This window comes from Anopheles nili, chromosome 3 (genome assembly GCF_943737925.1).
Source record: "Anopheles nili chromosome 3, idAnoNiliSN_F5_01, whole genome shotgun sequence".
NCBI classification, from domain to species: domain Eukaryota; kingdom Metazoa; phylum Arthropoda; class Insecta; order Diptera; family Culicidae; genus Anopheles; species Anopheles nili.
The window spans coordinates 70,724,505-70,749,187 of record NC_071292.1 but is presented as its reverse complement, the minus strand read 5'-3'; the positions used below and the strand labels follow the sequence as shown (position 1 = coordinate 70,749,187).

Here is a 24,683-nt window from a genome sequence, read left to right as displayed (position 1 = left end):
CGAAATTTCACAGCGAATCCACCGTGTCGGAGCGGACGATAAACAACATTAACTTTTATTATTATAATCTCATTTTACGATCCATCGGGTGCTACAGAACATGCGTCGCATTCCTGTGGCCGGGATACGGTCGCACAGCCGCCCGTATGTGCAAATGATACAATTTGATTGAGCAATTTCGCCCTCTCGTCAGGCGCCAGGCACCATGTGGTAAAGCGCTTAAGAACTTCGTCGGTTCACGGATTGATCTTAGATTGATCGTGCCCATGAATTCCACGAGCCCTTTGGCGCTTAGCGCCAATAGTCAAGGACGCAGGCGGGCATTGCGACAGGTTATGGTTTCAAGTTTATGATCAAGGGCCTCGGTGCAGTTATTCATTTAACAGAAGCGATAATCGACGAAACGGCGGTGGTCGCTCTCAATTAGAAAAGTAGTACACTTTTGATGTATTTTTAGGCACAAATTTCTCTAAGTCTCATTTGTTACCACCACTTGACACGCCTCAGTAGATGGATCCCGACTTCCGAAACTCACATGCAACAAGATAAGTCCTAATCAAAGGCTGGAAAAACGTTCCCAGCCGTTCCCGGGTTCATACATTCCTTCGTCTAGTATTGTGACGAATTTATTACCCATCTTAAGCGAACGCGCGTAAACACGTGTTAAGTCATCTAGCAGATCGGGCAGCCGCGACAAAGTGGCGCTTCATTTGAACTCAATATTGGACGGTCTATAGCACGTGTTTGCCCGTTCCTCCCTGGTTTCCATCCTTGCAGAAGATAGTGACGATAAAAAAATCAACACCCACAGCAACCTTCACTGATTGATGTTTGATCTATCACTCTCCCTAGGATCGTGTCAAGCTGCTGTATATAAACGAGAACGAGATTAACCACCTAAGTGTTGCTACGAGCCAATAAGAGAGAGAGAGGGAGGGAGAACCTTTCAGCTAAAGAGAATTATTCTGCCAGTAAGGGATGAGCAACCCTGTGTGTGATCAAATTAATCTAACTCTGCTAGCCAAATGACTATTCGATAAACTGTATAAGAGCGTTGTCGAAAGACGTTGTTAATGAAAATTTGAAATTTGTTTGTTTGCCGCAACTCCACCAACAGAAGGTTCACCAACCCTGCCCTAGAACGCGCGCGCGGATGAGGACTCGAGATCACTTTAGTAGCGCGCGCAGGTTAACCGCGAGGTTCAGTATCTCGGCAGCTTCAAGCGCGTTGGAATGTGTCTCTAATTTGTTCCCGCAATTACGCGTGTGTGCTCGCTTCCATTCTCCTTCGGTCAGGTCGGTGGTGTGAGAGCGAGATTTTCGAAACAAGTGTGTGACTGCATCTCTGGGTCGTGTGCATCGCGCGGTGCATTCGAGAGAGTAAGAAAGGAAAAACCCACCCAAGAACGAAAGCGCGGACAGTAGTCTCCTCATATATGCACAGTTTTGTTGTGGCGGTCGATGATTAGTGTCACTTGCTGTTGCAACGTCAATTAACCGTAGTGCCCCGTCATGACGGCGGAAACGATGAAACCGTTCCTGAGCCTGCCAAACGCCACGGCAGCTGATCTGAAAGCGCATTGTGCACAGAAATCCATCGCCAAGCGCTGTTTGGTTGCGCTGGAATGCATTCTGGTTGTGGCGTTTTGCTGCACGCTCGTCGGTGTGCAGGTTGGTAGAATGACCAAGAGAAAAGGACACCTAAGGATGTGGGTTCGCATAAGGATCTCGTGCTAATGTCGTCCTTTGGATCGTGGAGGGATTGGTTCGAGTGATTGAATTTTTGTGGGCGGCAATACAATAGGATATTTTTTAATCATTTGCCACGGTTATCTGCAGCAGAGCAGGGTTTTCCTAACCATTTTTCGGGACCTTTTCCGTTTAATATCAGTTTCGACCGCACCATTAGAGTTGGTCCTCTTCAAACAGTAGTGTGATTTGAAATGTTTCCCCATCAGTCATCGAATGAATTTCAATCATTACTCAAAGTGCCTCATCGCAATGTCCGCCATATATTCCGGCCCCTGAAATGCGCCTCGCATTCGTCTACTTCCTTCCACAAACGTCCGACTGACCTTGCACATTGTCCTTCCACCCACAGATCTGGCATCTGAACAAGACGACCGCACTGCAACGGGAAGTCGACGACCTGAAGCTGCAGCTGTACCTACGGTCCAGCGAATTCAACGATTACGAGGTAAGTGGTGTCGCTCCGAGACGATATGGCCACGGTTTAAATGGCACCTTAATCGGCTCGAGAGCGGTTTGGTTTTGGTACGACCGAAAATGAACACCAACTTTGGCCCGGATGCATACAATTTCGCCTGCCAAAGATTCCAGGCTGGCCAGTACACAAGCAGAAGGAGTGCCTGTGGCGCCCGACTAGCCGGTGCCGGGCTGAGACGCGTGGGCGCGACTGGACTGGATGTCCATTAAATTAAGCCTCTCCAAATATCGCGTCCAAAGGTGCGGACCTTCGCGTTGTGTCGCCGAAACCGGACTGGATGATAAAATGGCCCCCCTGCCGGGAAGCGATCGGTCCGTGATCTATTTATGATGGTTGGACGGGCTCTGGACTTCTTCTGGAGACGTATTATTTATCTTTCTACTGATTTGCCGGGCAATGGTGCTGATCACGATGAGTTGGGTCAGCGCGAGTTTTTGGCAAAAAATTTTTGAAGCCCCCAAGAAACTCCGGCTAAAGCAGATGGGAATGAAATTGAATTTCCGTTCTTTTTATCTGGTCCAAGGGGGTGTCAAATTTTCTTGAGGAAATGCCGAAATCGGACCAAACCGAACGCGGCAATTCGTTCATTATGCGCGTCCATTCATACGCAGCATGACACATCACGCCCTTCGGTGGAATGCGATGACAGTTTTCACAAACATACGAGCGAAGGACTACTCGGCCGACAGTCTCCTCTGGTCACGGGTCATGGGAAAAATAAAATCATTTCAATGCCTCCTGCGATGCTTCCAATCGTGAGGCCTCATGAGGTAACGTCCTCAGTCGGCGGCGTCGTAGTTTTCATCCGGAATTCGTCCTCCTGGTGTGGGTGTGGAATAAAAATGTGTTTTATTAAAAGGAAATGTTTGAAATATGACCGGAGCGCGATTTATTACCATCGAAGCAATATACCAAGGTGGAGGGCGGATGAGAAAGATCGTTGGGGAAATAGATATGAAAACGGTTCGTGCTGCAGGTTCACCGTGAAAATGTAGTCCAAGGCAATCTCCGATTGGTTGCAGTTTACTATCAAAATTTCATCTTAATTCGATTCGAATATTTAGCCTTGATACGTGTAGGAACCTTTTTTTAGCCTTACACCCTGGTAGCAGGCCAAGGACCCATTTGAGTGGTGCGTGATGAGTGATACAAATCATGCGGAAAAATGTACATTAATGGAAAACACTCATTTTCCACGGTTACACGTGTTTTCGACGGATCATATAATTAGCTCATATCGTTACGGGTTAGTTTCCATGATTTAAGTAGTTTATTGCTAACAAATGTTTGCCAACCAGCCAAACTGATGTGCCCTTTCGTTTTCCGCGTTCATTTCTCTCGCGATTCCACCACGTAAATGGTTGATATTTATTCCGTAACATTAACTACGACACACGCGGGCACGCGGTAACGGACTGAGCTGGTTTTAGCCCTAATTAAACCCCGTTCACCACCAAGTGTGATGCACCCTTTTCCGAAACTATGCACCCGGGAAAGCGCAACGGAAATGGAGCGCTGTTTGCAAACGCTTCCCGAACGAACAGTGCACCAGATGCGAGGAAACGATGCGCTAAAACTACGCGGTTCTATTTCTGTTTTTACTTCCAATTCCACTCCCGTAATGGGGAGATGAGTGCATTTTCGTTTGACGGGTGTTCTCCGTTCCGTATCCCTTTTTTGCCTTTCCCAACACGACAATCCATCGCGTCCATGAAGACCATCGCGGGGCCAGGGATGTATCACGCACAAATGTTACTTTCATCGTTATTATTGGCAGGAGAGTCCTGAAAAAAACAGGCCTCGTCTACGTTTCGGCCTGCCGTCAATCAAAGGTCGACGCGGTTCGCCATTTTCGCCCCATAACGCACCGGGTGGCCACGCCAGAACGAGCGATCCATTTTGTTTTGTATCATTTCCATCGTAAACGACGCGCGCGCTTTTCTGCGATGCGGTGTGTGTGTGCGTGTGTGTGTTTTAGTGCCGTGGCCGAAATGGCGTGTCCACCCACGTTCACTCGAATTGCGGCGGAAACGGAAGCGCAAGGTGTCATGCGCGATTTGCGTCACGCGGTCCGTCAACCGCACGCTGCCTAGCAATGTTTCGGGGTATTTTGTTGCGATGCGCGTCCGTGTCCTTGACTTTGATCATCCTGAAACGAACCGCTAACCTCCGTGGAAAGGGGTTTTAAAGGGGTGTCGTCGGGTGCAGTCATTGCGGACGTTTTATTTGGGGTACGCGCGTGAAAGGAACCAGCGGGGACACTGGCAATTAATATTACCCGAGAAAGCCGCATTCCTGGGTGGATGTTTTAACCAAAACGGTCTCTGTTTTCTATTCAGTTTCACTCACATCACCTCGACTTCAGTTCTAATTTGCTCTAGTTTCTTTGCCCCATAGCGCCCATCACGTACGTACGAATGCCCTTCGTGGCGTAATTCATTGGAGGGAATTGCGCACCAGATGGTCGTAAAGGACGCTTTTTGTGCATTTTGTTTATATTGCTTGCGGATGAATGCATTCCAAAATTGCACTCCTTGTTTTAACGTTAGTTTTGACCTGCTTTAGACAATGTTCTAAACGATTCAGTGATTAATCAAGATTCTAGAGAGCTGGTCTTTAACTGTTCTGTGCAACAAATCGGCAAATAAACGCGTTTAAATACATTTCATTTAACTGACACAGGAGACAATTTGCAATGTCAAACAGAATCAACATATTTGATGATGGCATGAGCATATCATCAAGAGAAAAGGGGCAAAAAAACAACACAAACTCACATAGTGTGGAAAGGAAAAAAAAGATCGATTCCCATCCCCATGAGAGAAACCAACGAACCCGATAGCAACAGAGTCTAGATAATCTAAATTGCATCCATCACGGTTCGAGAAAATGTCCCGGCCACGACGACGACGCTGCAAATGACACAATCTTCAACCCGATGTCCGGGCGTCTGAGCCGGTCAATACGACCTTTCGTCAGTCCGACCGAACTCCCACTCCACACAGAAGCCCTTCAGAACCTTCGCTTTGATCTGTGCTGAGCAGGCTCCACCGGATGGAATGGATCCATCGGACTGTACCGAACGACATAGGGCTCCCGATGGGCGCCGTCTGCCGTGATTGTCCTTATTGACAGTTCGTTTGTGTGGCTGCTACAGTTGCTGTCCGGACTCGGTATCGGCTTATCGCCCGGTTCGTCCGATCTGGACACGCCACTTTGGCAAACACTCCAGGGTGGAATTCGAATAATGAACCGCAAACAGCGTGAAGAGTGTCATGCACAGAGACCACGGTGGGTTGCTGTTGCGTACGAATGTGTCTCCAGTTCCTTCAGAGGTTGCTCAGTAGGGTTCCTTGGAGCTGATATACCGGTTGTTCGTCTCTCGTCAACTGCTGACTAATGTCGCTCATTTGAGCCAATCGCACTTTGTGCACTCTGGGCTGGTAGTGGGATTAGTACGCCTGGACGTTCGTTCGTTTTTATTACTTCAAAACTTCCCGTCACGACATCTCTCCTTCCATCCGGATTGGCTAACATTTGTTTGGTGCGTTTGAAACGTTTGCCCTCTAAATTAGACTCTAAATCAACTGCTTCGGTTTTGCGACGAGAAGATAATTGAGATAAAGAGAGATAATTTCATTCCTATTTACCTTTCACTTAAGATCCTCTTTGCACTGTGCAGTTGTTCTGTTTATCACGCTGTGTGCAACTTAAACAAGGTTTAGGAAGATCCAGGCAGGCTATGACTAACTTCATGAGATAGTATTTTTATCTAATTGACAGGAACATGCTCTCAAAAATCACGTTATATCGAGATTTATCTGCACGATGTCGTTGTTGATCCCACGATTAACACTTCATGGCCACACAACACGTGCAACCTCAAAGTTAAGTCCCTTTTTTAAGTCAGAATTCTTCCGCACCGCACCTGCGTGTGGCTTCCCTTTGAGATCGCGTACCTGTTTGTCAGCCAGACTGTTATTGTTAAAAGAAGGCCACTGGCTCTGTACTTTACCACAATAGCGCTCGTGAGCGGTGGCTTATGCTGCGAGGTCTATAGTCGAAGCTGATCAACTTTTTGGGTCACCACGCGGCGAACGGCTCAATCCGATGATCCAAATATGGAGCTAGCGCGTGGAGTTCGCCCGCTAGTAAATCTCGGCACGTTGCGCTGTGGCATTGATGCATAATGTCACTTCCCATATCGATTCTGGACGGTGTGGTCCCAACATAAACCAACCAGAGCCAAGGGTCATGGTGTACCGTGACGCAATGGGCCTTGCTCTTGAACGATCTCGCGATCTAACCGACATGACCGTCACATCCAAGGCGTGAAACTCATCGACACGCGACATTCATCTCCTCACTCTCTGTTGATTGATCGTATCCCGGGGGTGTGTTAATCATCAGTCGAAAGCGTGTAAAGCGATACTAACCAACCGTGTGGCATCCTCGGGAAACGCGTTATGAAGACATCCTTGCGCGGGAAATGCACCGTCTCTGGTCCACGTCCACAGCCACGTCGGCCAGTATAAACAAACTCATCAAGAGTGCGATCGTACGAAGCGAAAGGAAAGGCAATCACACTATTTACTCACGATCGTGCCGTTAATCGGACCTGATCCGAGCGTGGTGGCTGTTCATAATGTTTGCCACGGGTAAAGCCATAAATCGTACGGGGTAAACGTGTGTCCCAAGCGTGACTTCTTCGGGAGGAGAAGATGATGGGTGTATTTTTTCAACCACTCTTTTGTAAAAACATTTATTTTTATCCAAACCGCGCGCGCGCGGTCTCGCCGGTCCGGTGGAATTATGAATGATTTGGTGTCTATTTTTAGTTCCACCCCACCCAGCGAAATGGCGCATCCATTCGCGTGCAAAGATCATTCCCCTCGGTCAATCGACTCGGATTGCGCACAGAAATGCACCGAGTAAGCTATTGGCCCAATTTAATTCCACTAAAGCGACGGATGGCCGATTAATGGCAAACTCAAAGCACGAAATGATTAAACCCATCGACTCAGCTGATTGCAAAAACACCAAGCCCATGCCAAGTGTGCATCGTCCTGGCGGCATCCTGGCGCCCGTAAATTACAAACCCACCCTCCCGCTAGGGGGCGCCACTCGTGTGACAAGCAACGATGCGTAAACAAATTAGAAAGCTGCCCCAAAAACATGCAACATGCCAAGCAGTGAGTAGAAAATAATTTGAGGGCGCCAAACTCCCGTGGGAGCGTAACGCGTTGTCAGGAACGTCAGGACCTCAGGGTCGTTTGAAACGATGGCCGCATCATCTGGTTGCCTCAACGTGCCACGAAATCGACCTGTTGAGTTGAGTTGAGTTGAGCAGAAGGCATCGGAAGGCCTGCAAGTACGATTTTTCACATGTCAACGGGCCGAACGGGTGTGAGATGTTCAAGTGATCACTTGATCAGTGCGGAAAAAAATCCGACGCCAATAGTCTCACCTCCCCAATGGTGTCTCACCCCCCCGAACGGATCACCAAACAGAATGACGCGAAACATTAAACGGAGAGATTTATCGTTTCTTTAGCGCCTTTTCGGATGCCGCCTGCCTGATACAGCGGTTGGGATGGTTTTTTTTGTTGTTGTTTCGTTTCTTCCTCTTTTCGTCAACCATGGTGAAAAGGTGGTACGGGAGAAACACCAAAGGGTCGCGGGATGGGTGCAGCTGAAATTCGATGTCTTATTTTTAAATAACCTCCCCAACCGAAACCCCTGTGTAGCTCGTCTGTGGTCACGACGCCCTAGGCATGAGGCGCGAATAGGATGCTGTTGACACCCGCTGGTCAATGGGCCGCCGAAATTGATGGTCATGGGCGCTTTGTTTGAAGATTTTTAATTTTTATGATAATTTTTATATCAACCACACACGCCCTCGGTTGCAACCACCGTGGGGTTAGCCGGTCTGTGAATTATTATCGCTGGTCGGGAACTTGGGGTGCGATCGCTTTAAGGTCGATCTCATAATCTTTATTCACGGTGAGTTTTAAAGAACAATTTGGATTAATAGCGGTCTTAGTGCCCGTTAATATTGCACCCCAAGCCCTACGATGCATTCTAAAACCTTCCTAAAATGGCGCTTGAGTCAAAGGGAGCTATAGGTTTAAACGGATTCAGGGCTGTTTTGAGTCGATGTCGCAAACATTATGAAAGAAGCATTAATGCCTTCGCGGCAGCTGTGGTGACTTTTATGGTGTTTCCCTGTGTTGTCCTGCGGATAAGATTTACGATCGTAAACCAGAAGGAAAAAATCATCTCTTCGCGTATGTTAATTGGGGGGTTTTAGTTTCGCGTTGTTTTTTATTTTGCAAAATGTAGCTATCGCAACATCGACACATTTAAATGAAGCGTTCGTTGGATGCGGTTATTTTTAAAAATTGCCCATTTTTGCTTCTCGCGCCGCCAAAACCCCACCATAAGACGGTGTACATTATTGGGCCAGTTCGCAAACTAATTCAGCCATCACAAGCACGCTATCTAACTTAAACGGGCAAAATATTATGTTTCCTTCTGCCGGTGTGTGGTTTGTGGCAAAAATTAAAATTCCTACACGATCTGTGGCGCTCATATCCGCACATATCCGATAGTGATCGAGCATCTTGAAAGCATCATAAAAACGGGCGCCGAATGGGAAGCTGATCGCCCATCTCAAGCGCTTTCTGCTCGATTTTGGCGCCGGCCGATCCATAAACGGCTACGGGTCACATAAACCCGTCCAGTGGGTAGCTTCAAGCGCGCTTATTTACGACCCTCGGGTTTGGTTTGGCTTGGGGTTATTTTTTTTTTTTGCTCAAAACCATCAGCACTTTCGCCTCGAACAGCGCTGATCGATTCCACCCGGAACGCGTCGTTATCCTGATGGGTCCGTATCGTCGGGTCAAACTGGACGTAGTAGCAGGTGGGTTTCGCCCTGTCCGAGCCGGAACCGTATTTTTAGCCATTTCGGCCACTACTTACTGCACCCTTACCCATTAATTAGGTCGTCGGAGTAGTTCAGGCCTCTGAACCAATGACGCAGAAACACACCAGCCCAGCGAACGGGAGAGTTTTCGAAAACATTTTTTAATTTGCATCGCGATCATTTGCCACATGATTAATGCTGCGACCGGACGCCGGTGTTCGCGTGCGTTTTCCTCCTTCTCAACTAAAGGAGGCAGAGAAAAATAAGGGAGCTCGCAGTGAATTAGCGTCGAGTGTGTCATTTATCACGAGCGCTAATGCACGTACACAATATTCAACGCCGTAGCGAATGATCTACTGTTGTGGAGTGATGTATGCCATCGGGAGTGCCTTGAAGGAGGCATTTTCTATCTCTTCTTTTTCTTCTTCTAACGACCAGCCGGCGGAGTCGCACAAGCTGACCATGTCGCCAAGGACCACCAAAGGATCGTTGCTCTCTCGCGGAGGTGGAAGGCCAGGATGGCTTCCCTTCATGGCGCATAGGTGCGTCCGGTTTATTAAAACCTTAAATCGCGTTGGAAGATTGATAGTAGTGTTAAAATCGGTGAAAATCGTTCCCATCTATCCTTTGCCCCCTGCCGGTGGCGTTATTTATTTGGAATCCAAACACACATCGTAATCGGCCCCACCGTTGGGTATAAATAAACGCGTGAAATGCCGAAAATATTTATTCGACTAGCGGTGGGCAATATTTAAAGGGATCGCGGAATTGCGCGAATGACGTTTGGCGCGACGTCAGGACCGATCACACCCAAGGTACCGCTTTTGTGGGAGGGTTTTTTGTTTTGGGAGGTTGGGAATTAATTGTCCCTTAATTTGACGCCTTACGCGAGACCTTAGCACCGTGGTTTGTTGATTTGTCCAAGTCAGAAAAAACATTGCCGAATGGAAAGCACAACAAATCCCGCTCTAAATAGCTACGGCGCCACGTGCAAACGGCCAAAAGGGATCGCGCGAGCACTCGAGGGAAACTTTTAATGAATCCTTACGCTGGGGTTGACGGGGATTCGAATTAACGCGAAGGTCGACCTAAAGTACACACTCTTCGACCTTCTAACTGATATCCGGATGTTTTCTCCCTTATCCCGGCAGCTCGAGAACGAATTGTTCAATCCTGTGTTTGAGTACGAAACCGGATACGAAACGGACCTGGACCAGGAAGTGACCGCCGACGGTCGATCAGGTCAGAGTACGAGCGAACAGCTGGACACCAGCAGTGGCATGCCCGGTGAGGATGATGACGACGAGGATACCGACGAGCTCGAGGACCTTGTGGCCATCGAGCGATTGAGCAACGAGCGTACCGGCGAGGAGGACCTCAGTTTCGATGACACTGTGGACATGGGAGTGGTGGCTGGAGTGGCCGGGGGCAAACGAAGGGCACGGTCCATTTCCGGTGTAACCCGGCAGGGCGTCCCAATCGTCGACGAACCGTATGTTCCGCGGCGGAACCGAACGCGACATCCGCACCGGATCTACGAGCAACTGCGCCAGCGACCGGAAGAACTGGTCACACCACCGACTTCGGGCGAAAAGTTCCGCTGGGATGTCGAGGGCCGGTAAGCACGCTGAGGTGGAAGAGCCAGCACACAAAGGACGTCATTTCGTGTTAATATAGATATTTTTTTGCCCTCAACTTTCACAGGAAAGCTCACCCAGCTCAGCCCCAGGAGCAGTCGTACGGTTCTATCAGCATCCGGCCGTATCAGCATGAGTCACATGTCCTTCGAGAACATCACAGTACCACACCGATGCCGACGTATGGATCACCTTCCGTCTCGAGACATCACCTACGCAACGAGGTAACGACAACTGGTTGAGTTTCTTAGTCCTTTCTTTGGGCATTGGAAAGTTGAGTAGGGTGTGAATTAGGCGTCTAGCACGTGCTCTGACCGTGTATGAGCAGCGAGTGTGATAAGTCACCTGTCTTTTCTCACAGCCAGAAAAGTTGTAGTTGACATCACACCACAAAACTGTTGAACGACGTGTCTAACGGAGGGTTTTGTTTGCGGTTGTTTACTTTTGAGCTAGTTTTTTGAGCAAGGTTAGACGTTTTTGTAGGCTGACGAGGTGGTAGATAGCAGCAAGAAAGAAGAATCCTTTTTTTTTCAATACAGCGTCATTTGGAAGGGCATGGCAACTTCATTGAGGAAGCCACTTTGCAGGACAATCGCAATATAGACAGTTAAACGAAGAATCCGTTTTCAAAATATGCTCGGACTCCTTCGAAACCATTGGACAAGCATTTTGACGAGTTCCATCGTCATTCCTTCTCTGCAAAGTTAAAGCAATGTACCTGAAACAATTCTGTTAAAGTGTTAATAAACTGTCTCTTTAACCACACTTTCCCGGTTCGTTTCCCGCTACCAGCTCAACGCTCGAAATCCCACGAAACCACCGGCACAAATATTGAACCGAATGAGTCGCGTCCAGTCGACGAGTGGAAAAATGCGAGAAGAGCTTCAGCAGGCACCGGTCAGATTTCCCAAGGTGGTCGGCAATCCTGGAACGCAAAAGGTACGCAAACACGAATCCGCTACAAAGTAACGTACGCCTAATTAGCTCCTCTGTTGCACTGTGTATTCTCGGTTCAGGAGATCGTAATGGCACCGGAATCGCGTGTCCGGCTACGTCATCGTAAAGCGGGAGCTGTCCAGCATTCTGGCGAACCCGTCGCCAAGGGTGTACACCTGGTGAAGTCCTCGAGCGGGTCGTATCATCGGAACACACGTCACCGGGGTTGGGTTGCAAAGGACGAATACAACCGTCAGGCGATTGCGTCTCGCAGTTTCGGATTCGATGGCGATGAGCTGACCGTCAAGGAACCCGGTCTGTACTACATCTACGCGCAGGTAAGTCGAGAGTTGCTGAGGCGTTTTCCTTCGGCTTCCAGGAAGCACTCTCTGAAAGGCCTTCTCGGATGTGCTCGGGAATCTATTTACCCGCGTTATCAAGCGAAAGTACGGAAAAACGGCCCAGATCGATATAAAGCGCTTTATTCCCGGAAGTTTCACTTGGCAGGCTTGTCATTCGCGATGAAATCTTTCCCAGAAGAAGGAATGAATGATAGATATTAAGGGGAATGCAATCAGGTCAGCGGGTTTCCATAACTCGCTGATTTAATATTCGCAGGGAAATTTTACATGGAACCAACGTTCCAAAAAGGATTGCCAAAGTTCATGCGCACTCTCACCTGCAACTCGGTTTTGTTTTTGTCTAAGCAACTGCCTGACTGCTTAAAGCAATGTCCGAGATGTCGACGTCCTCCATACACCTGTACGTGTCCTGGTCAAGCTGCTAATCTTCCTTCACTTTCGCTTCAGGTCACCTACGACAACGAGTTCGACGTAAACGGCTACAAGGTGCTGGTCGATGGCCAGAAACATCTCTCCTGTACCGTACACGCTAAGGGTGAGAATACGAACGCCTGCTTCACGGCAGGACTAGCCGAAATCACGAACACCGGCACGCGCATCGCCATCGAGGACGTCGACCACGACCGGAACCACGTCATGTACCCGGAAAAGACGTTCTTCGGTGTGTTCAAGGTTGGCCGATTGCCTCCACCCTCCGGTCTGAACCACCGCATGGCCCGGAAGGTGGGCTAAAAGCTTGCAGTCGAGCTGCATTTGGCATGTGTACCTGTAGAGACATGTAGGAAAAGCGAGAGAGAGAGAGAGAGAGAGAGAGAGAGAGAGCGAAAGAAAACGAGGGAAACAGAAAGAAGGTGTAGTAAGGATCACCGAAAACCGAAAGGGAAATGGTGTGAGCATTTTTCGACCGCCATTATTATACACTTTATTGTACCGAGGCGGAGGAAAAACGAAACCCCGTACAGCAAATTGTGCATCGGAGTATTTATTTACGTCTATTTTTTTTATTCTTTCGTTTGTTTGTTTGATGCTCCTCTTCTTGTACTAAAACCCTCCCACTATTGTTAAGCACCGCGGCATTATAATATTGTATCACTGTGTTTGCATAACTATGTTGTAAAGCAAGCTCCGTGCTGTCGTCTTTCTCAGAAGGGTGCTTCTCTCCCTTGCCTTCCCCACCCACCACCCATCGCGAGGACACTCCCCCAACTTGTATCGCACGGACGAAAACGGGCGAAGCGGCACCGAAACGGTTTGTGATAATTTAATAGCGCGTGCTCGCGTGCCGGGCATCAGATCGGTTCGGGGAGTGGATTGCATCGAGTGGATGCAATTTGATAGCGCAGGCATGAATACTCATGGAAACAGGGCGTGGGAGAGAAAGAGAGAGAGAGAGAGAGAGAGAGAGAGAGAAAGAAGGAGATAGCTAGGAGCTAAAACCAATAAAAAAAACGCATAACAAAAGTTTTCTAAATAAAGACGTACCATCGAGGATGCTGAAAGAATGCGCACTTGAGCGAACGCCGGTGAGCGGTTCAATCGTGTGGAAAACGGTGCAAAATAACACGAAACCCGTCGGTTGATAACGACGACGGCAACGATGCTGAATTTGTCGTTTGATTCCGGCCCGGTTGGCGTCTCGGTGGAAAGTTTTCCACATTCCTGCACGCCAGCGCTGGCGCGGAGGAAAATGGGAGATGGCGTTTTTTTTGCCTGTCCGTTCGGAACACCAGCTACGTGATGACACGGTTGGGTCACGGATGGTGGTTGGAATGTGACCGTGTTCGGGTGTAGGATACGACGAAAAGCTCCCTGGTGGTGCTTTGTTCTGGCTTTAGTTCCATCCTAAGACCGGCACGGGTTCGAAAGCGCCGTGGCGTACATATTAAACGCCAACTGGTTGAATCATGTCAACGGCACGACACCAACTACGTCGGTACATAATGCAAGAAAACCCGGCCGAGCTGTTCACAGGTGTGAAATTTGGATCTTTTTCTAAGGTGTTGGCGGTGCGAGAATTCTACTCCTTGCCTAGCCTTGTGGGAGGGCTTTGGAAAAACGGTCGTGTAGGGTTTCAACTATGCTCCATTATTTGATACAGACGTTAAAACTTACCTACTCACGAAGATTTATGTTTGAAAACGACTCCAAACACAGCAATGCAATTTTACGATTTTTACGTGCTCGTTGTGTTGCATACATTCAGGCGTTGTGGTGAATAATTTGCGTAGATAAACAGCGGACATCTTTTTGTAACGCACTTAAATTGAATCTCCTGACAAATTTGCGTGACTGTGCACGGTTATGATTTCTATTATAAGCATGTGAAAGCACAAAAAATAGAACAGCCTGAACTATCAATTAGAACATCGATTAAAGCTGAATCAACGTTTACAAAATGGCAAGTGGTGAAAAAGTAGTGATCATAGTTGTAAGTCGAAAGAGAATTTAAATTCAATTAGAGCCCCATTCAAGCAGCCACCAACACTTTCACCCATCACCATTACGAGAAAGCAATATCGCGGTTCGTTCCGTGGCAGGGCGTGCTCGGAGTGCCATATTTTATCGCGTTCCTCTCCACCCAACGACCGCTCACCGTTGGAATGATTATCATGTCCCTTCACGATTGTGTCGAGGTTAGCTTGAATTATAAAAAGAAAAAAAGGTATTATCCAGCAGAACAAGCGAAGGATGTCTCGAAGAAAACTCGTAAGTAAGGTCGATAACGTCTTCCATGTCCTTTCTGTCATTTCCTTTTGCTTTCACCACTCAGAGAAGAGCCAAATAAAACAAAGGGTGTAATGAAAAAAAGTACATTCGCTCATAACCGTCAACAGAGTGTGACAATGAATTGGAAAGAGAAAAATGCGAGAGAGAGAGAGAGAGAGAGAGCGAGATGGTAAACTGACGGAACGTAGCAAAAACCACAAACCATGAGCTAGCCGGTTTGTCCTGTCGCTGTTCGGCCCAGTAAAGGATCGACGATAATATTTTACACCGACATAACCAGCCTTCTGCTACCGGTTCCGGATGAAATATTGCCTTTCGTTGGGACGGTTTGAAGCGATGGCCCACGTTTGGCCCGCGTGGCCGCGGCCGTTCGCTGGATTATGCAGATATTACTTTGCGCTCTTGATCCCTTATTTTTAGCCCACCCCACGACAGCAGCAACAAGCGAAGCGCAAAATTATGCTTCACCGAGGGCAAACGTGAATTGATAAGCCACACCGGGCTACCCTTTCGGATTATCGAGCTTAACACCGAGCGATCCGTTCCGATTTCCATCCAAAAGCTCGAGCAAAAAGAAACAATAAATATAATCGAAACATTTTCCTTCTTCCACCTCGTGTAGAGTGCCACTAAAGTAAGTCCGGAGTGTTGCTGTTTCGAAAGCAGACCACCAGCAACACTTCGTCAAGTGGCAGGCTTTAGCTGACCGATCGAAATAACGCCACCTGGTCAACACTTGACCGGAACTGCCGTCAAGAGTGAGTGTAGACAATTTTTCAACCACTGCACGTTGGGTAATTGCCGGGATAAAAGTCAAAAAAACACATTTGAGATTTTTGAAAAACTGTTCATATTCATAAAAACTGTTCATATTTCATATTCCGGTGACCTTTTTCAAAATTTTTACATGATCTGCGTGTGAATTCATGAGTTTTTGGAAAGGATTTTTCTAGCACCAAGTAATAACATCGATTATATAGCTGAAAGGATCGAATTTCACGGCAATGAGAATGCAGATCTTTTGGTCAAAAGGATCCTAAATACCCTCAAATTTTCCAATCCAGGATAGGAGGCCGAAGAAAACAAACAGGCTGTCAAATTGTCCAGTAAATAATGGCGCTAGACTTTTATCCCGATATTTGTATAGGAGTTCCCACTGTGCACTGCCCGGTCAAGCGATATTAAACGGTCCGACAACCGGTGACCTGGCCGTCCAACCGGAACCGGAAGGGCCGGAACGACCAGCCACGAGAAGTAACACTCGGAAAATGGATGGGAGAAGATTGATGGAAGTAGAGCCGAGTGCTTGCCGGCAGTCACGCCGGGGAACATCTCCGGGACGTTTCAAAGGACACCTTTACGTCTCGTTACTACCAACTTCACTTCTCTCTCTCTTTTTCTGTTCCACCGGATGTGGATATGCGCTCATTATTGATTTCACTTCGCGTCAGGACACGCGCCAGGGTTCGTTCGGCTCGTTGAGCACGCAACGAGGATCGAAAAGCACAACACAAAACCCGTCACCTCAGCGGACGTCGTCCCTTCAGACCTTTCTGGGTGGCTTCTGCTCACAGCGAGGGGGAGGAAAATGAAACGAGTACACTTTACTTCACACATCCCGGGCTTAAGGGTGCGATTTTGGGTGGATAAATATGGAAAAGATAAATGCCGCTTCTTAGGTTGGCTCAAAATCGATCGAAACTTCGAGCTTCGATTGGCCTCACACACTTAAACCGTCTCGTCTACAGACAGTCGAATAATCTCTCAAGCACAAAAAGGACACCCCCTCAAACCGTTCCCCAAGCCCGGATTGCTCCGTTAATCCTTGCCTCCCCTAGGTTGGACTGAAAGCCGAGAAGTCGACCTTCCAGGGGCGTATTAACACGAACGTTAAAAATAATCTCGCACCACCGAATTCAGCGAATGGAGAGCGCGAGAATTGCCAAATATTTTCCCATCGTTGATTTTGTCGAAGATGGAAGCAGGATTGTTCGGTCCGAACGGGAACAGTCGGGATCTGATGATTGCTATCATTGTTATTTTTTGAAACAAGATCTCTCACAGCACCGGCCGCCTCGAGTGCGACTGCTTTCGTGCTGGTGTTGTTTTCCCGCTCTTCCAGTTCCAGGTAGTGGGGACAATTTCAACTTCTCCGCAAGGTCAGGTATCCTGCGGGGTGGCACGATGGTTTTTGGGAAAACTGACAGCCGGCGTGGCACAGCTTGTTATCAGCGAATTTTTTTTTCTTTTCGTCCTTTTACATTCAGCTTCATTTTCACGTTATCTTCTTCGGTGTGGAATCGTGCGATGTTAAATAAATAACCTGACGACGAAAACATTGCCATAATCATTCCGTCGGCGAAACGGAGATGGTTTCACTTGAGTTGAATTTAATATTTATGAAACCAGACGGTGACGGACAGCTGGGGTGGCCAAATAAAACGTGCTATCCTGGTGATGATGAAGCATGTTCCAGATCGAAAGAAAGCGCGAAGTCTGGATGGTTTAAGCTCATTACTAAACACCTGATATTTGATGGATAATGGAAGTTTTAAGCCCATTTGCAGCCATGGAAAAATAATAGATGTATTAGATTAGAATATAAATGAAAAGCCATCAATACCGTAAAGTAAAGTGTGTTTTCAACCAGAATCGAAAAAAAAAATCATGAATTTTTTTCCTTGCTCGAAAAACGATCAGAGTGTATTTAGCTTATGATTTATTTTATTTTGAAAGAACAGCTACTATCTGGCTACTGTAAATCAAACGAAAGCACTCGCATCGATCGAAATAGGAAACACTCAAAAGTACAAGACCCCATTTTATAGAAAGCCACCGACTTATGCTAATTGATGGCTCGATTGCGTTCTTAATAGCTTTCCCAGCCAACCATACGCTGCCCGCTGTTCGGTCGAACGAAGCGACCAGCATCAGAGAAAAGAAGAGAAAGCTCAACAAGCCACCCACGTCCACCCACCGTTGCCCGTTGCGACACGCCCGTTCAGAGGCGTAATCCAGCTTACCTTTTAAATTAATGTCCCACTCAAGTGGTCCGATCGAAACTCCCGGACCGGTGCGGTCGCATTCCGGTGTGCTTTTCGCGATATTTTCCGCTGCGAGCGAGATGTTCTCTGCGTTTCGCCGAATTCTCCATACCACATCACGCCATCGAGAAAGCGATGGAAATGGGCAGGATGGTTGCATTTTCCTTCACCGCATGCCATCGATGGAGGCGCCTGGTACCGCACAGCTTTCTGCCCGCACCACGTGTAGCGCGAGCGCCATGCGAAGGTGAAGGTGAAAACGGGACAAATCAGAGGATGGACAGGAGCAGTGATGAGGTGGAAGCAATGAGAGGAGGGGTGCTGTGAAATTAATTCAATTATTTCATACCATTCTCTTCCGGTAAGGAACCCAACCGGTCGGTCGTTCGCCAATGGCTCCTGTTGCTCGTCGCCATCGGCCTAACTAGGTGCTTGGTTAAAATGAGCGTATGTGTGAGTGTATGAATGTGTGTGTTGTTTTGCTCATCGTATCCTTCCATTCGCCCCCGAGCAAGAAGTTCTCGAACCATGAATGAATGCGGTGGAGCTTCTCGAGTCGCAACCGATAGGTAGCATTAAAATTGTCGATCATGAGCGTATGAACGAGCGAGAGCACTAGAGTGAAAGGCAATAGAAAAAGAGACAATATTTACCGAGTAAGAATGGCAAATGGGACGATGCCAGCTCGGCAATGTTCTCAGGAGTTTGGTAGGAAAACAAGTCACAACATCGAACAACCATCAGACGCTACCACACACACGCACTTAGACCTTTAGTCTCGCGAGAAATCATACTATCGGTGCACTTTGAGCTGTTTTTGTTTCTCTCGCTCTCCATTTCTGGGACTTTCTGCAAGCTTTCGCAGTAATCGCAGGCGCACTGTTATCGATCAATGGGCTCTTCCAGCACTGTTGGTCGAAGCTTGCCCACATTGTGGTTAAAATATCATCCCAACAGTTTTAAAACAGCAGCTTTGACTGGTTTAAAATTTTTCCAACATCGAATAACCGCTCGATAAAAGGAAAGAAAAGATACACCTCTAGCACCAAACGTAGATAATCCCTATTTAATCTAAAATATCGAATCCCTTCCGCGAGATTTCGTCCATTGTGCAAGAACTCAACGCCACTCGAGTCCCGGGTTCGAGAATCTCTCTCAGGCGTCAGGAAAAAAGCTCCAGTCGGCTCTCTCTTTCTCGCACTCTCTCTTAACAACCACCTGAATCATCCCTGCACGGGGTTCGCTTTGGAGCGACTGTATAAATAGGGGCGCCCTGGAAGGATTTTCACGCCGAACGCAGCTTAGACGCCTGACACTCGGCAACGTGAATCTCGACTGGTGCGTCGGACGGTGACGTCCTTACATGGTGCCTGAAATCTAATCCCCCATCATCCTAGTGCGTGCTTGCATTCGTGCATTTGTCCAGTGCCCTCGTCACGAGGCACGCGTGAAGGAACAACCGTACAGGATAACAGGACACTTTCACGTGCCGTCACAGGATACGAGAAAATCTCCCCAACTCGACAGCGAAGGAAAGGACGCTTCTGCGGCTAAAAGGACGTTCGGGGTGAGTGAGTCGCGCACACGGCCAACGGACCCATGTGCACGAGATGTGACTGTGTGTGTGTTCATGTGCGTGTGTATGTGTGCATTTTGGGGTGGGGTTGGAAAGGACGTCAAGGATACAGCTGTACGCTAAGGGAAGTGGCGACGAAACTGCGCCGTGCAGCGTGTGTCAGCTACGGTTTGACGGTAATGAGATACGCCTGATGTGCTGGTGCGTGATGTAGCCATTTTCCATCGCCGACACCGAGAAAAGGTCCTTTGGAGAGTGCTTGGATTTTTAAGGAAGCAAACAACTCCTCATCCTTATCCTTCGAGCAGGACGCACAAATACGGTCCTGATTCGGGATTTCGTTTAAGGATGAACAAAAAAAAACGAATGCTCGATTCGTCCAACAGGAACGCAGAAGGAGCTACCCTGGCAACCAGTTAAGAGGTTGCTTGTTGACAAGCTATCCCTCTAATTGGGGGAAAACGATCACATCCCTTCGGTAGTTGACCTGGTGTGTAGTTATTTCCGATCACTTCCCGTGCTGTGAAGATGTTTGCCAGAAAAAAAGAGTGAGACAAAATAAAGAAAAAATGGCCTGTTACGCACACACTCAGGCTAAAAGTTTTCAATTCTCGGAAACGCTTCACACTGCGGAAAGCTCACGTTTTCCTTCGCGTTCTAGGGATCCCGCCCCCATCCCCCTTAAACTCACACCTGCTACACACCTGTTTTTTTGGATACCAACCTTCCCTTTACGAAACAGGAGCAATACCTTGTTATTGTGCTAAGAACGAGCAACAAGTTATACGCCATTAAGGCCACCGATCCCCTGGGTTTGCCGTTGCCCGGTTGCAGGCCACGCTCTAAAGCTGAACCTATCACGTTACCGAGCTGGTAGGCTCGTAAAGTAGCGAGATGGGAAGCGTGTTTATGTTCAAGCCCCACTGTGTTTGTGCGAACCCTTTCCAGTCCGAAAAAGGATGCAAACCAGCCAGAAACTTGCCCACAGAAGGTCGGCTTTCATTGCAGCGTTGTGGGGTTTGTTTGCTCGCTTCCGGAGCATCCGGTTCATTTTTTTTGCCTTTAACCTTGTTCCCTTGTGTCCCTTAGGGCACTCGCTAGAGCATGTTCAGGTTCATCACTTTTTTTTTTGCACGTTCACTTGTGCCCCAGGAGACCATGAGAAAGATGAGCCCTATCCTTCTACGAACGCAAAACTCCTTTCCTTGATGGGTAGCGTACTTCAAGCGATGACGGTGAGCACGACAACGATGAACCATGGGAAATAGTTTAAGTAGGCCCTGTCGCCCTTCCCAGTAGTAGGCCGGGGAAATTCAATTGGCGTGCCTTCCTTTCAAACGTTCGGGCGTCAGGAGTAATCCCACCAAAAGGTCATGCCATTCTCTCGGCGTCTGATCAATGGAGGGAGTCAATAAGGGGTGAATAATTTCATTTCAACACATCCCTTAATCATCTTGCGCACCCGCATGCAGCTGAGTTTGCCACCGTTTTCCATCGGCACAGGGGGCGAAATGGGAGAGGATTCAAAGTATTTTAATGAAAATACTATCTAACGGTGGTCGGGTGAAATTTCCCTTTTGATTGCGATTACCTTTCAGGCCGTGGGCTTAGCTACTCGGACCAGCCCGATTGAGGGTGGTGGTTGCAAAAACCAACCCCCGAAGTGTTGGTTCGTTTGCGTAAGATCAATAAACTGCCTTCGATTTTGGCTAAGAAAGGTGCACGCAGATGAAAGGACTTTCCTTCGTTTCTACAGTCGAGGCTGGTATCGATTTCCGGAATAGAAAGATAAGGAAACTTTTTCACAACTCTCCTTCCGAGCCCGCAGTTCGTTACGGTAGAATTTCAAATTAGCATCCAAATAAAATGTCAAACGGGCAAAGTTTCTCCCTGCCAACGGTCGAGCCAGGAAAAGTCCAAGTCCAACGGTGTTCAGCTGATCCTACTGGATGGTGGCATCGCCCACGGGCTGGATTTGGCTTTCGGATGATTACAGTTGATGGCATTGACAAACCCACATCCAAGCCCGTGGCGAGGACATCATTATCTCGGACGTTTCCCGTGCTCAATAAGCGCTCAACGATGGAACTGCCCTGGTAGGAACCGTTGTCGATGGTGGCAGCAAGATGGGGACCTTGTTCCACCATTTGTTTGATTTATTATATTCCAGTTTTGGCTTCGAACCACCCGTCGATTGGAACTGCGTTTCGGACTACCTCAAGGGCAACCGCTATCTCGTTCCCACCGGCATTGGGTTATTTATTGTGTGCGCTGAAGTGCGAACAAATTATCCTACATCAGCAGCGCGGCACATAAAAACCTTCGACAAGTGATGGGGAAAACCTCGAAACGGGTCAGCGAATGGAGCGTCCCTTTGGTACATAATTTATCGAGCTTTCGGATCAATCAAACCACTAGGGTGCACAGAAAGGGGACTCATTTGTTAGCTACTCGAAAGACTTGTTGAGTTCGCGTCCTCTACGGCCGTTTGAGGGCTCTCTTTTGCGACGTACAAATACACCCCCAGAGTGGAGGCGTGATAACGAGTGCGAGTGATATTAATTAGCTAGATTACAAGTGCCCAGCGAAATCGATCTACGCGCATAAACAGAACTGCGATGCGTGTGGAGAAGCGCAACAACAAAAAATCAATGAAACAATCGCAGCGATACTGTTGCTTGGCCACGGTGGGACGATGGGTGGGATTGCATGGAATAAATTACAATTTCGCTGGTCGGTTGGGTGGAAAATGTATTCCAAGCTGCTCCGGGAATTGGCAAACACATGCAAACAAACCAAAAAAAAGCCCACCACATACCCGCAGCGTATCTAATGCCCAGTAAGCTTCTTTTTCTCTCGCATTGACACCCAACGCGCTTTCCCTATGCTGATGAAATGGGACGAAATAAAACTTTGCAATCAGGACGAAATGTAGTGCCATTTGTCGGACTGTTCTTCCCCAGGTGGCTGTGTGGCGGTATGTGCGTTATCGTTCGCCGAAAGCAATAAACAGAGGCCATAAATTTCCCAGGCATCCACACGTGTGTGGGTGTGTGCTTTCCCTGCCCGGCAAGGGCACGATTGCTACAGGTAAAAATCTGTGCTCGACCGATTGATCGAATTTTGTCCGACCGGCAATCGGTGAGTGTGTTGAATGTCCAGGATGCTCTTGATGATGGGAAAAGTTTTCTCCCCCATAGCTTGTGAAGAAGATGTATCGGTGGGAAGCCTTGTAACGAAGCTTTTTTCCTCCAAAGAAGCTGGAAAATAAATTTCCTTCCATACGGATGACCTGCAGTTTGCTTTACCTTCTGTGAAAAACAAATTACAATCAAGCAGTTAGTTAGCGAGCTTCCATCAGCTGAAATGATTCTCTGGTTCTCCATAAGATTCAACTTTTCAGACTCGCATTTTTCTTTCTTTAAAACTTCATTGAAAATCACCCATCATGCGTGAAATTGGCCATCGTGCTGAAGAAATGCGCCATCACTTCATTTCAAAAAGTGTCTCGAAGCATCGATCGAGAACAGAGAAAACAATTGGTCCTTCAGCTATAATTCACAGCAGCAAATCTATTACACTCGGTGCTCCCGTTGGGTCGTTCATTTCCACCACCGCCATTTGTAAATTGTCCCCGCGGGAGTGAAAAGTTTTCCACGGCACCACGGCACGGTGACAAGGTACCGTTTCGGACCACTTTCTCGCGAGCCCAACGTCGCTGAAAGTACCGTAAATAATAAAAACCCGTCATGTGGTGCTAGATGGCCTTGCCATGTGGCCGGCAGGGTCGAGTAGGGATTTGAGGATTCAATCGGAGCAAGACTGCAAGACCGACGAACCAAAGCTGGTGCCGATGGGAAATTTTAAATCAAGATATAAAATCCGTACTGGGACCCCGAATGTCAACGGTCTTACCGTTCCCGACCATAGGCTCCACGCAGATGCATGAAATGATGGACCCACCGTAATGGAGTCAATGGCGGCCACGTTCAGGACCTGTGACCGTGTCCTTTCGAATGGTCACCGATCCGTCGCCCGGGTCGCTATAATACGATACTTATGGTTACGAATAAAATTTTACAACGAGGATACCGAGGATGCCCGTGGCCTAATGGAACAGAGAGCAGGTTTTGCTTTCGTTCTTTTGTGAAAATGCCCATCGATATGCTTTTCTCTCGTTTCCTTTATGAATGGCCTTGAGTTTAGAGGACCATTTTGTCGTTACGGATTTTGTACTCTTTCGTTTTACTGTGTTATTGCGCTTTTTTAACTACCTTTTATTCTTCAACATCGAATATTAAAGGGTTTTATTAGTCTTATCAGCATACTTTTTCCCTTAGAAATATTTTTATGCTTTTTGCTTGTTTTTTCACCATTTTCCTTCTTTTATCTCTTCTTGTATATTTTCATAATATCGACCATAACCAATCAATGTTTAGAAAACTAAAACCATCACGTATCATTTGCTCTCACGTAGAAATCATTCCTCTAGCAATCAAACATTCCACCAACTAATCAGTCGATAACTCATGTCCTTATCGTACGCAATCTGAATGCCAGAAATGGCCGTTCCCTGCGATGATACGGTAGCGAAAATAGCACACACGGTGGCTGAAAGGATCCGGTTGGTTTAACAAGCTCACGTAAAACAGCACCTAAATTTGCATCGCTAATTTCATCTCATCCGCAATAAAGCCAACCCGAATCCTCGTTATCGTTTGGTATGGCCGCGTGACGTGTTCGCTGATCCATTTCCAGCAACAGCACGATCCCTTTGGAGCCAGAATAACAGTAATCGAAGGTTTGAGAGAGACCAGACCATCAGCAGGTAATTCGATTGGTCCCATCCCCAGATCCCATCTAGATTACGGTAACATGCTCATGGTGGTCGGTGCTGACAGATTGGTTACCATCGATCCTTGCGGCGCCACCGGTCTGAGCCCATCCTCGGGGCAGACCGCGTTATTATTGAAATAGAATTAATTAGTTTGAAATTTGTACTCCCTGGTTCCGACGAATTCAGCCTTAGTAGAGCCTGGGGTCATTGTTTGGGATGGCTTATGGTGATGCACCGACTCAAACCTTTCATTATTTGACCACCCGTCTGACGAGCCTTGAAGCGAGATCCTGACGTCCAGATGTCGACATCGAGTAGAAGGACGAAAACTAAAACTTATCGCCTGCGAAAAGCGACAGTGATCTAAGCCCGTTATTTGTTTCCTTCCTCGCGGGGAAAGAAATCCATGAGTT

The 24,683-nt window shown here is 47.7% G+C and overlaps 1 protein-coding gene across 1 annotated transcript; it reads left to right on the top strand.

The window, feature by feature from the left end:
- Positions 1 to 1,512: 1,512 nt before the first annotated feature.
- Positions 1,513 to 13,574, top strand: LOC128723169 (protein eiger). Its single transcript, XM_053816884.1, has 7 exons — positions 1,513 to 1,671; positions 2,102 to 2,197; positions 10,303 to 10,769; positions 10,856 to 11,012; positions 11,581 to 11,727; positions 11,805 to 12,062; positions 12,534 to 13,574. Exons 1-7 carry the CDS (start codon positions 1,513 to 1,515, stop codon positions 12,816 to 12,818), a joined length of 1,569 nt encoding a protein of 522 aa, XP_053672859.1. The 3' UTR covers positions 12,819 to 13,574.
- Positions 13,575 to 24,683: the final 11,109 nt, after the last annotated feature.

Coding starts and splice junctions, on each gene's coding strand:
- LOC128723169 (XM_053816884.1), top strand. CDS start 1,513: ATGACGGCGGAAACGATGAAACCGTTCCTGAGCCTGCCAAACGCCACG. Junction 2,198..10,302: donor GCGAATTCAACGATTACGAG/GTAAGTGGTGTC, acceptor TTATCCCGGCAG/CTCGAGAACGAATTGTTCAA. Junction 12,063..12,533: donor TGTACTACATCTACGCGCAG/GTAAGTCGAGAG, acceptor CTTTCGCTTCAG/GTCACCTACGACAACGAGTT.